The sequence below is a fragment of the Punica granatum genome, chromosome 2 (assembly GCF_007655135.1).
Source record: "Punica granatum isolate Tunisia-2019 chromosome 2, ASM765513v2, whole genome shotgun sequence".
In the NCBI taxonomy this organism is placed as follows: domain Eukaryota; kingdom Viridiplantae; phylum Streptophyta; class Magnoliopsida; order Myrtales; family Lythraceae; genus Punica; species Punica granatum.
The window spans coordinates 32,912,563-32,925,770 of NC_045128.1; the positions used below are offsets into that span (position 1 = coordinate 32,912,563).

The 13,208-nt window shown below is 35.3% G+C and overlaps 1 protein-coding gene and 2 long non-coding RNA genes across 3 annotated transcripts; 1 reads left to right on the forward strand and 2 right to left on the reverse strand.

Annotated features, from left to right (window-relative positions):
* On the reverse strand, positions 1-696 carry LOC116197050. Its single transcript, XR_004154978.1, has 2 exons — positions 383-696; positions 1-282 (listed from the first exon to the last, which is right to left on the reverse strand). It is a non-coding gene; the product is annotated as an uncharacterized LOC116197050 (long non-coding RNA).
* Positions 697-3,763: 3,067 nt separating this feature from the next.
* Positions 3,764-4,859, reverse strand: LOC116194500 (LOB domain-containing protein 21-like). Its single transcript, XM_031523311.1, has one exon. It carries the CDS (start codon positions 4,669-4,671, stop codon positions 4,081-4,083), a length of 591 nt encoding a protein of 196 aa, XP_031379171.1. The 5' UTR covers positions 4,672-4,859; the 3' UTR covers positions 3,764-4,080.
* Positions 4,860-10,455: 5,596 nt separating this feature from the next.
* LOC116195147 lies at positions 10,456-11,695 on the forward strand. Its single transcript, XR_004154588.1, has 2 exons — positions 10,456-10,663; positions 10,752-11,695. It is a non-coding gene; the product is annotated as an uncharacterized LOC116195147 (long non-coding RNA).
* Positions 11,696-13,208: the final 1,513 nt, after the last annotated feature.

Here is a 13,208-nt window from a genome sequence, read left to right on the forward strand (position 1 = left end):
TTGCGATCAAATATTCGAATGCAATTCATTGAGAAAATCATAAGAAGGCTCATAATTCAACAGAAAGTGTACCGACTATAACATCAAAAGATAAATCCACCGATGTCTCTACCAGTAACAGCAAAAGGCCATTAAAAGAGGAAAAAAAAAATCAACACGAAACCAGTAACGATGTCGCCCCGATCATCACCGTTGCAGCGAGGAGGAGAAAGCTGACTACTTGGATCTCTGCCTCATCTTTCTGCGCTTCCTCTTCAACCTCCTCATCCTCTTCTTCTTCCACTGCACCAAACGGGAAAGACGAGCTCAGATAATATACATCCAAAGTACGCGAATAAAGCATCCGGAGAACGGGTATCTCCGTATCTGAGCTCGAGCTTACCTTAGCTCTCATGGTGACAGGTTCGCGGTGCGTATGTCTCTCTGCTTCCTTCCTTTCTTCTGTGCCGTCAAAACCCTAGCTGAGGTCCAGATTGATCTAGAACTGAAAAGGAGGGAGCGGGACAGCGTTTATAGCCAAACCCTAGCCTATTGGGCCGGACTGCCATTAGATCTCTTGTTTCAGGGCCCATAACTAATATGACGGACCCATTGGGCGGTTGCTCAATGATGAGAATTGGGCCGATCAATTTGCTGCAGCTCGGCCCAACATACGGCCCAGAGCTCAAGCAGAGGGAGGGAGTTTTTACGCTAGAGCAGATGTAGAGACAATCGATCGCCTTTTGTTTCCATCACGGGACCTGCAACGCCTAATCGGGATTAGTCTCAGCTATTGCCTAAGGAGACACATGACTACGCCGAGAACCACAACACTGTACGCAGTACATGGACCCAGTCAAGAATGTATATATGCGACCTGGAAAGTTTTATTTGTGCTCAACGACAACATATGTATGCTAGTTTCCGAGCAGACCTTGTGCTCGTGCTCGCGGGCTGCCCCATCATATTGCACCAACCGAAACCCTACCTAATTCAAGGGGCATAAGCATTGTCAAATCATAGGAATGCTCTTAGAAGTTGAATGGTAGGGTTGAAGATATTTTATATACGCACGAATGCACCTCTCACACGGTCACATGTATAATGTTAAAAGATATCCAAAGGGCAAGTCAATCGATGTGATCTCCCCGCACCTTCCTTTTCCTGGACAGAAAATTAAAGAAAATGAAAATAAGGGGAAAAAGAAAAAAGGAGCAATGACTTAGAAGGACTTCTACTTATTGACTCAACACAAGTTCATTGGATCCAAATTACATCAATAAAGCAATAATTAAAAAAAAAAAAAGGAGTGTGGGGTTGCTGACACATCATGTCGTGTGGTGCGTGCGTGCTGTATTGTGTTGTGTTGTGTTGCGTGTTTGGAGATGACAAGAGAAGTGCCACTTTGGGTTGGATTGGATTTAAGTGACGGCATTAGTATCCTAGCTAAAGCTTTTATCTAGTGCATTGCCTTGTGCTTCGCGGACCATCACTCCGTCGATCGATTTCTCACAAAGCGCTTCCTGTATTTTCCTGATTTAAACTCTGAGCTATGTAAATGCACTCGGCGGATCTTTTTTTCGTTTTTGCTCGAAAGTCAATGAATGTGTAGAGAAAATGTCCAAAAAGGTACATTGTAGAGCTTGAAAAAATAGCCGGTCCACCTAAATCTCTACAAAGGGATATACAAGTGACTGAAACACATCAAGTAATAATAGGTCAATTGAAGAGATCATTTCAGATGCTGTAGTTCGTCCTCAACCCCTTGCGATTAAACTCTACATATAAGTTGATTTTCAATTAAAATATGGTACTGTAAGTTTTGAAAAAGATAGATGATTTTGGTCTTATAAGTCACGAAATGGACCAAAAGTACCTTACGAAGTAAACATATAGGATTGATTTGGTAGTTTTAAATCTTATAGGATCAAAATTGACCGAATATCAAACTTCTAGAACAAAAAACATATTTTTCCTGTTAAGTTAGATGCAAAAATCAAATGCTTTTAACATTAGAGGAAAGATCGCTTTTGATCTTCAACTTTCAATGTATTTGTCATTTTGGCCTCAATCCCTTTTTAGGCTTATATTTAATCCTCAACTTTCTCCCATGAGGTCAGTTTCAATCCTTCCGTTTATTTTCAATCGAAACCATTGCATTTTTCCATCCAAAAATTATTCTTTGAAATAAAAATTATTTTCTAAATTTTCAAAGAAATATATATAAAATCAAAAAGTGGGGTGCTGTAGTCGCTAGAGGGAGCCATAGAGGAAGCCATGGAGGCCTCCACAACAACGGCACCCTTGTGGCCAACGACCTCAATTGTTGCCAACGAACTCATTAGAGCGGTGATGTCTGCCACATTGGCCCCACTGCCCCTCCTCTTCTCCTTTTCCCTTTCATCGATTTCTTTTAACTTTTTTCTCTTTTGATTCAAGGAGGCATGGGACTCACAGGAGGCCACCACCGATCCGATGGGGTTGCTGTCGAGTGTCGACATCTGAGGCCACCAACGATTCTGATCGGAAGGTGGGGGGCCCACTGGAGACCACCATCTCTCAAATCGCATCGACGATCGCAAGAGGTCGTACGAGTCCTTGGTTGTATGGCGGTGGCCATTGACAGGGCTCTCACATCTTTGAAATCGAGAATGTAATTAATCTTTATTTCAGAGGGGTGAGGGCTTGCCGGCGGACACCACTCCTCCAATCGGAGTTGCCAATACCTCAATGGGGAGGCTATGGCCATCGTCGAGGCCTTCATCATCCCCCTCCCCCTCTCTAGCGTGTTGTAACCCCGCACATCCGTTTCATTTTCTTTTTAAGAAATTTTTTTCTTTTATCTTTTAATAATAATTTTTATTAAGAAAAATAAATTAGTGGTGGAAAACCTAAAGGTTTTGATTGAAAGTTAATGGAAAGACTGATATATCCCATAAAACAAATAATAAGGATGAGAATGATAAGGATGTTAAAAGTTGAGGCCCAAGTGTTACATTTTCCCTTTGTACTATAAGTATGTTCGGTTCTCCTTATACACACCGAATGTAGCTGAATAATATGATAGGCTCGTAATCAAGGGAGGGAATAGTACGGTGGTGCAACTCTCACCTGGTGATCAAGATGTCTCAGGTTCGATATCCAGTGGGACTATTCATATCCCTTTATTAAATATTTAGAATTTCTATTTCAATGCACTAGTCCCATGGGTCTCTCTTGTAACCGAAAAAAATATGATAGGCTCATAGTGGCCAAGAAAAATATAGTAGGTTCATACGCATATTTCTTTATGCTTGGGGGGTCACTTTAGGTCGTCAATCAACACTTTATTGTCGCACTTATCTTATCTATTCACATGTTTGATATATCAGAGCATATGTCGAGCCACACAAAAATGAACTTGATAATCAATATGCAGGGATTATTTATCGGATTTAACTTACTTGATTATAAAATCATCGAAAACTTAACTTTATATCGATTTGTGACCATTTCATCTGTTCAAACTTGGGAAAAAGATTGGAACTTTGTAATTCTCTATCCCTTCCACAATCTATTGTTGACAAGATAAAAAAACCGTCTACTAAAATTCTTCGATACAGCGAGAGATCCTTTTTTTGGAAGTGGGCAAGAGATCGTGAAATTATAAAAGCTGCTGAGATCTCTCTCTGTCGCTGCTCATTTGCCAACAAGGAGCATGACAAAGCTTAGATATCATATTAAATTAGCAAAACAAAACCTTAGCAAGTGTCTGTCTTTCTTACATAATAATATACAAATCAGCTATATATGGAATATATTATGATTTCATATTCATACCTCCAATCAGATTTACATGCCCAGAAAAGAAAATTAGAAGGCTTCCTCCTGATTCCCACAGTAAAATATCTCATTGGAACATTCACTGAGGCAGAGAAAGAGCAGCTTCTTCCAAAAAAAGAAAAAAGAAAAAAAAAAAACTAATGTGATGTTCGGTACGAACGAACAGAAGCGGTACGCAATAGAATTGTAGTATAAAATTGGACTGTTTTGTACACACAATTCTATTTCATTCGATTCCCTTTTGCTATAATGACCCCGCCGAACACGAGTAGTGAATAGTTAGAAGTATCCCAACATGAAGGGGCTGTGGCCAAAATAATCGCTCATGCCTCCTCCAAAATCCTGGCTCCATTCCATCGGGACCTGGCTGAAGCTCTCGTTATATGGTCCGCTGCCGCATGAGTAATACCCGACATCCCCGAAAGCTGGCCCAACATTATTCACGATCACATGGGGGTTGTCATAATACTCGAGCCCTCCGGAGGTCCCGACCGAGCTCGTGGCCGCTGCTGTGGCTGCCGCCCGGGCAAGGCGGGCCCGAGCGACGGCGAGGTCATGCTGGAGCTCGGCCATCTTCCGCTGCAGTATGGCGATGGCCCCTATGCAGCCGTAGACGGGGTCCCGGAGCCTGGCCTCGGCCTCATAGGCGAGGGAGTTGACGGTATCCTCCCGCTGCTCCTCGGGGACCTCCCCGAGGATCTTGCTGACGTTGCTGGCCCCGAACACTTTGTGGACCTTGGCGAACTTCTTGGGCTCGTCGGAGCGGAAGTAGGGCGCGAAGATGCAGCTGGGCCCGCACCTCCTCTTGAGCAGCTTGCACGCCGCACACGACGAGCTTGACCGGGCCTCGTGGCCCGACCTCTGTGGCATGCTACAATCAAGATCAAGATCACACTACTCTCTCCCAATTGCTTAACTACTCAATCCACATGAAATGAAGGGGGTTGGTTTTAATTTATGAGAGAGATATATGTTTGGAAAAAGGGTCAATAAAGAAAGTGGTTTTCCTTATGGGGTTGGGGTTAAGGGTGGGGGTAGGGCTAAGGGCACTTGAGGGGGAGGGGGAGGGGGGCACATGCCAATATATGTGGTGGCCTATTAGTCTCTCATAGTCTAAGTTGGTTACAGCAATTTTGGTTGCTTGTGTCCTCTCAATAACTGCAAAACAAACCCCTCTCACTCTCCCAGTCTCCCCTCCCACTCTTTCCTCTTCTTTTTTCAGTGGCCCCCCCAAACCCTAAAAACATTAATAATATTTTTCTACTTATTATATTTAAATTTGATTTTTGGGGGACATCTCTGAGTTAGACGTTCAGCTTGAGGAATGGACAACTCACATCATGCAAATATTTCGTATTTTCCTTTTCTTTTCATCACAGAATCCCTATATTATGAAAAGAAAGCATAATAATACATTCAGTACTTTAACTGTTTAATACTTTAATTCGAGTATTTAGTAATTTTAGTATTCGTGATTACTATAAACATTAATTATTTCTACTTTTAGTTTAAATATTTAATTAGGATTTTAGTTCAAGTGTTTTACTAGTCTTCTTGTCCGTGCGTTGTGTGGGCATTTACATTTATAAATTTTAATAAGAATTTTGTGAAATATATTTCAAAAATATTACGGAATTTACATTTAATGATTTTTTAAAAGATTTTTATTAGTAATAATTAGTAAATTGGACATACGAATTTTATAGTGATTAATTTCATTAAAAATATATTAATAACATAAGATAATTTTAAGTATTTATTATATATCGAAGTGATTTATCAAAAATATATTTATTGATATAATTATAGATTTGGACTAAATATTTCGAATGTATCTTAATGACAATGTGGAGTCAAAAATTTGCGTTGACTAAATGATATTCTATCAATATGTAATACTTATCTCTTTTTTTTGCTGAATAATATGTAATACTTATATCATGTATAGGAATACTGGTATGCAAAAGAAAAATACTATCGTTAATATAAGAATAATATAACCAACAATAATATAAGAAAATTTGGCCAAAAAATAAATGATATATAAAATTATATCTTGTTAATTTCTTTTTTTTAATTATTAAGTGGAATTTTGTGCCAAATTAGAGTTAAGTAGAGTTGAGTTTTGATTTTAATTGAGTTGTAATGATTGTCTTATTGAATTATGAAAAAAAGTGTAAAAAAGTAATGAATAGTTGAAAGAAAGTAATGATTGTGTTGTTAAATTGTTGAAAAAATAATGGATAGTTGAGAGAATTTAGTAATAAAAATTAGATTGAATGGTTAAAAAAATTGGAAAAGTAATAATTGTGTTGATTTTTGTTATGTGATGAGTAGAGTTAAAGTTAGAGTTAAAATTTCAAAAACTTGATTCCATAACCAAACGGTAGTAGTTGCAATAATCTATGCTTTGGAAAATGTTTGAATATTTATATAAATCAATGCAAATATTAATGTAGGGAATATAAAGGGCTGATTGACCACGATTGTGGGATAACCCAAAATGCTTATATGGAAGTTCGTCACAACATGAATGGAATACTCTCGTTGAAGTAGTTTAAATTAATCAATATATATATATATGTATATAGATATATAGATAGTAAAAATATTAAACACTTGAATTGAAATACTAGGTAATTGAATTGAAATACCAAAAGTGTCATCGTAATGATTTGTCATGTTAGAATTTCCATTCCTCTATATATAAAAATTTTTGCATTAGCAAAATCAATATTTAACCCTTTTATTGGAAATTCTACATTGTTTTTGTTTATGGAAAAAGATTCTCCTATACTTCTATCTTTTCCCTCGAAAAGACTAAATATAGGGCGATAAATATCAGTATGAACATCTCAAAAGATATATGTGTGATATATAACTCTCTCGTATGTTGAAGAAAAGGGGATCACATAGATGGGCACTTTTTGAAGTCGAACAGGACCTCGAAAGAAAGAAATACTTGGTCGGTGTCAACTCTGGAAATTTGTGTAAGGATACAGATTGAAATAATTGTGTTATTAGAAATACTAATTTTTCTGAAAATAGATAATAACGGTTAGAAATAATATTTTATTATTAGAGTAAAAAAATAATATCGATAAGAAATAAAAAAAAGTTTAGATTTTAAAAATTCAGACTTGATTTTATATTAGAATCATATCAATTAGGAAATATCTGTTAGATTTTATATTTCTTTATTTTCTCTAATCTCTTAATTTATAAATAGATAAATTGGTCTTATAATATAATTTGTAGAATTATTCTATGTAATCATTATCATTTACTCCCATGAAAATCGGCCAGTGAACTACCACGCATATAGTCGTATCTCTCTCTGCACTCTCTTCAATATATGTCATTAATTTATAATTATATTTTGCAAGACAATTAGCGCAGCCCTAAATTGTTTTTATCTAAAATTTGAAAGCAGTAACACCCTTTTTATTTTTTTTCCATAAAGCAATAACACCTAATTACATTTTATCTATCCCATTTTTTTTGACAAGTTTCTATTTATCCGATTTTATGAAAGTGTGTGGTACTGGTTAGCTTGAAGAAGACCTCTCAAATTGGAGGGAGAAAAATAAAATAGACAGGGAAAAATGTTTATAAGAAGGAAAAAAGGAGAAAGAACTAAAGAAAAGGACTGAAATTGATTGTTGGGGGGCAAGATGGGTCCAAATAATTGAGAGCAGAGTAACATCATATGTACTGATAAGTTTGATGAGACATGATAGTTCATCAACAAAGGACGAGGGATATTTCATTTTCATTAGACAAAGGAAAAAAAAGAAAAAGAAATAGACAATCCAAAACAATTGATTATAATAAAATTAGAAAAATAAATTACGCAATGGAGAGGGGACCATTTTATTAAATTCGAATGGGTTTATCCATAATTGGGAAACTTTGGAGGTGCAAGGATGATTTCTGCTTGGACTCTGCAGTACATAGTGGAGCCAAAAGTGAATAATCTAGTGCTCTAGAACTAATTTCTCGCTATTAATTATTCCATTGATTTCGCAATCGTATGATATATAATATGTCGAGTATAAATGAGAAATGCAATCAACTTCACAGGTAAAAAAAGCCGAAAGATAAATATACCGATAACAAATCAAAATTGTTCTAGCAATATTCTGGGAATTTTTCATGTTTTATTTATTATAATGTATGTTGTAGTTTGCAGTTCCGCTCATGTAAAAGTCATAAAAGTCTTGCTCTTTTTTTTTTTTTTTACTTCTATAAGAAGGATATTATGATTTTCTTTTCAAATTTATTGGAAGCATTGTTGGAAGAATTTCCGATTAATATGGAGAATAGCATATGAGGAAATTAGAATGTCAAAGAAGGATTTTCAAGAAGTCTTGAATTCGATTCTCGTCAGTTTTTGTCTTTTTATTCCATTTTATTTTCTTTTGTTAAATTAGGCTTCCTTTATAATTAAAAAAAACTAACATATTTATCAATTCATCTATTCATAGGTAAATGGCACGATGCAAATATAGATGCAAAATATTTCTAATGTCTAAACGTGGTCTCAAAATCACAAGTTAAATCACTGGTAAAATATTTTGTCCATTAATAAATTATTCCTAATTAGAATCTGTTAATTCCTAATTGCAATAAATTAATATACATATACATATATATATATATATACACTAGTAATTCTACACGTGCATTGCATGTGAAAGATTTCTTGATTAAGTGGGAAGACGTAATACTTATAAAATGCTAGAAAATATATAAAAAAAATTAAATTTCATTCAAAAAATATATAATTATATAACATCATCAATAATCTTATTGGCTGTTTAAAGATACTAAATCAATAAATATAAATTACTTAATATCATTAATGTATATTGATAAAATTTATTTAAATAAAACATAATTGACATTATAAAAATTATAAAATATTATTCAATTTTCTTGCTAGAATTAAGTAGATTTACCTTAAAAGAATTAAGGTTAATATACGAAGTGAAGGTATAATCTTTTAGTATTGCACATTACCAAATTATTATATATTTGTTAGAATTTTAAAGTAGTTAATTGAAACAAAAGGAAAAAAATTCTAATGTTTAATTGAGAATAAATTATATTAAATATTCATTTTACGTACATTAGTAATTTAATATCCTTGTTATATTGCACATACAATAAATTTTAAAATATGCAAAAATAATTCACCCAAAAAATATGCAAAAATAGAACATTGGCAATAAATTAATTAATATATAAAAAACATTAACAGAAAGCTGGATCAAAATCATAATAATCAAGAGCAAAATAAGTGAACACTATTGAAGGAAAATGAGTGAAAAGCAAAATAACAAAAAAAGATTGTCTAATTATTTATAATTCTAATTCTTTGTAAAAAATTATCTTGAAAATAATTAATAGTTACTGTTAATCTTCTTTTAAGTGTAAATCACAAATAATTTAAATTTCTTATGAATTTTCATTTGGATAAATACAAAAAAGATAAAAAAAAATATGCAAAACATTTTCTCTTTCTGACCAAAGCGTTTATTTTTGTATAAACATGACATGACATTTGCAAATATTTACATAAGGCATATTCAATATTTTGAATATTTTTAAATTTCAAAAGTTAAACCTAAAATCTGTAATAAAAAGAACAATTAGACGTACACACATAAAGAGCAAATTTATGGGATCGAAGCACAAAATAGAAGGCAGATCGAGTTAGTGGTGGTTCATCGGAGAGCACCACCGCCTCTTGCAAGGGCATTGGCGGGTGTCAGTTGTTGGATATATTCCCCCACCGCTTCCTATAAAACTATGAACAAGAGCATCGAGAAAAAAATTAACAAGCAAATAGTATCTCGAAATATTGAGGAAAACCTATGATAAACTTAAAAAAAAGAGCAAAATTTATGAAGAACAACAGATAAAGGATTACTAGAGAACCATACGTAAATATTCTTTATTAAAGAATATAAAGCATTTATAAATAATAAGGGAATATATATCTTATAAGAAATGATATATCTTTTAAAATATAGGAACATAACCATTGAGATATTTGGGCAACAATGATGAAAATCTCTTAAAACTTCTTAATGAATTATCTAGGAAAAAAAATTTAGCGGGAGAAGGGAGTTCAAATGATTTTTCATATGTCTATTTGAAAATTGAAAGGTATATATGAAAAAACAAATGCAATTCTTTGAATAATCATATCCATTTAGTGATCACATCCTTTCATCAAAAAATCATATTTCACCATATATGAAATAGTAATTGATGATTAAATTTATCTATACTTATTTAAATTTACCTTCTTATTAAATTATAACTTTCTCTTTTTTTTAATTGTCGAATCTTTGTATTTTTTTTATTTTACTAAAGAAGATATAATTTTTTAATAGAAATAAAAAACTAAGTGTTGTATGAATTACATTTACGATAGGAGATGCAAGGGCTTCTTGAAATGTTGTTTGAAAAGTTGTTTTTCTTGTATTGTTTGAATGAACGGACATTTATCAAAAGGTAATAATGCGTTGTGAAATACGGACCCCTAAAAGTCCATTTAGAGATGTAGCCCATAAAGTCCAATATTGATGCCCACAATATAATGACAGTAATGATTACCAAAATTCAAATTTGAACATCTTTCTAGATAACAATCAAATGATAGAAAACGTTTATAAATATTCTATAGGTTTGTAACTTTCTACACAATTTATTCATTCATTCAAATTCCGGTTACTCATTTAGGTATTGGAGAGAGAAATCGAAATTCCCTCCCGATATTCCCGTTCTTGTAGGTATTGAAGCATGGAGTTCTTCCTGACGATGTCGGGCACTCCCATCATTGGCACCATACGTGAGAAACTCGATACAAAAGGCTATCATCTTGGCTTTTTGGGAGGATGGCAGATCAAGTTGACTGTTTCTCGACTTTCCATGGCCAGGTAGCTTAAACGGCAAGCGTCAAAGGACATCCTCGCGGCAATTCCCGGCCAAGCTCGGCTCTTGTGGCGGTTACGTGGTCAAGCGTTATAAAGAGCATTCAGGAGCAGCAGTTCGACCGTCTTTGGAAGAAATTTTGGAGAAGATCCAACTTGCATCGGGATGAAAGACAATGGTGGATCAAGAAGCCAACAGGTGCCAGGAAAGAGGTCAGGAAGGCCAAGTGGAGCAGAATCGAAAAGAACTCGAGATGGAGGATACCGATGGAGCAATCCTCACCAAACCTACCTATAAATGAGGAGTTGGCAAATGGACATGAAGGACGAAGACAAATTTGTTGTCGGGGCCACATGCCCTAGTCACAGAATTCACTGCTGTTTATCAGCAAAATGACGTCGCCCTTCAACATCCCGAAAGTTTTCGCCACTGGACCCGTTCTCAATCCCTTTGAATTTCGAGGGAGAATCGATAGCCTTGACGGGGGGCTGTTGCTTTGACAACCACTATGACGCGAGGGTCTCTTGACCTGGATTTAATCCTGGCACATTGGTTCCGGTAGCACGACCATGTTAAGATCATTGTCAAAAACCAAAGCGGCAGGACAACGCTGCACCCTACGCTGCACTTGCGGACGCATAGCAGCTGGTGGAAGATGCTCGAGAACGCTGGTGGGCAAGCGGCGAAGGATGAAGCCGTCAGAACATGATGGTTCGATGTCAAGCGCCGAGAAGCGAGGAAATGGGTCGACCTTCACTGCCGATTGTCGGAAACCGCTCCTGAATCCACATAAGCAATTCTTCATTTTCTCATCCTTGTTCTTATCTAGAATCTCAGAGATTACCAAATCATGATGCTGATTAATAGTTAAAATTGATCTTTTGCTGTTTATTGAAATTCCACCGTAAAGAGTTAGTATCTGTTAATAAAGACCCATATCTTGAATCTATTATGGAGTAAAAGATATTGATTCTGTCATTATGATCATTTACTGAAATCGACCATCCGTTGCAAATGAATTTCGAACGGAACTCCTGTACGGGGCTAAAATTGTATTGATCCTATAAGAGTAAACTCAATTCAATGGAAAAGAGATGGACGTCGTGTTCGACTGCTGCTGTTACTCGGCATCTGCAACATTTAAATTACGTATCATACATCATCTGATATCACACTTGCTGGCTTTTGAGCTTTTCCACATTCTCATTGTGCTAAGCAGATTGATTGCTCATCTTAAAAGGTAAGGAAGCTCATCTTTTAGGAACTTTTCTTGAGATTTTTCATACTGAACCTTTACAAGCGTACTGCCTCATATATGAGTCATCTTGATAATCGCGATTCATTGTTTGTTGTGATCCCAAGAATCACTTCAAGCTTTTATTCCTCTTGGAGAATAGAATGGTCGAAATTGAGGGGGGCATCCATTAAGATGGGGAAGAAGACAACAGCACCACCGACACCTCGGAGGAAGCACAGACATAGTTGCCACCAGGCTCCCCTTTATCCTGCCATCTGCTACGGATTCATGGAACATCCATTCCTTCGACTCTCAGTTGGTTGTGTTTTCGTGATGAGAGTTAGCCCGAGTCACCCTCTCTGTCCTATTCCATTGTGGAATTCCTTAGAGCATTTGCAATGGGTAGGCCACTTTAAGTGACTCATTCCCCATTTTGAGGTCCACACGGTGCCACTTCACTTGAGATGATTGCGAGGAGAAATTGTCACTCACCCATAATAGGGAGGCTCATTTTGGGACCATTTGTGACCCTACATGTTTTTTTCGTTTAAAAATTTTTATTTACATATTTATTAAATAATCTTTTAATTATTTTTAATTATGAATTTTAATATTAGATTAAAAATATAATTTTGTTAATTTTCAAAAACAAATTTTTTTTAGGTTGAAAAAAAAGTTAATTTAAGAAATTGTAATTAATTCGGTTTGAACTAAAATATTATATTAATTGATTAACAACGACATTACATTATAAAATTTGAAATAACATTGCGAAATTGAAAACGAATGTTGGGGGAAATTTGGATGTTGGGGAAATTTGGATTTCAAGAGTCCGAAGATTGGGAATTTAGATTTTGAGAAGAATGGTTTTGCAGCCATTTAAGAATATCATTGATGTTAATTTGATTTGTATCCATCTTGAAACTGAGAGGAGAAGGAAATCCGTGGGTGAAGCATGTTGGATTATAGTTGGTATTTATGGGAATGAAAGGTGAATCTTATTTGCAATTTACGAAAAGGAAAAAAAAAATATTACTTACAAATTTTAAAAAAATACTAATTGCAAAGAGCGAACATAGCTAAAAAAAATTAAATGCAAAGAACCATTGCGGCTTCTTGCATATTAAAAAAAAAAAAGGGTTTGGAGGTGATAGGCGTGGCAGGCCATGCCTATATCGTGGCACACTCCGATCGGACCGTGTCACTTTTCCTCCAGCACGGGATC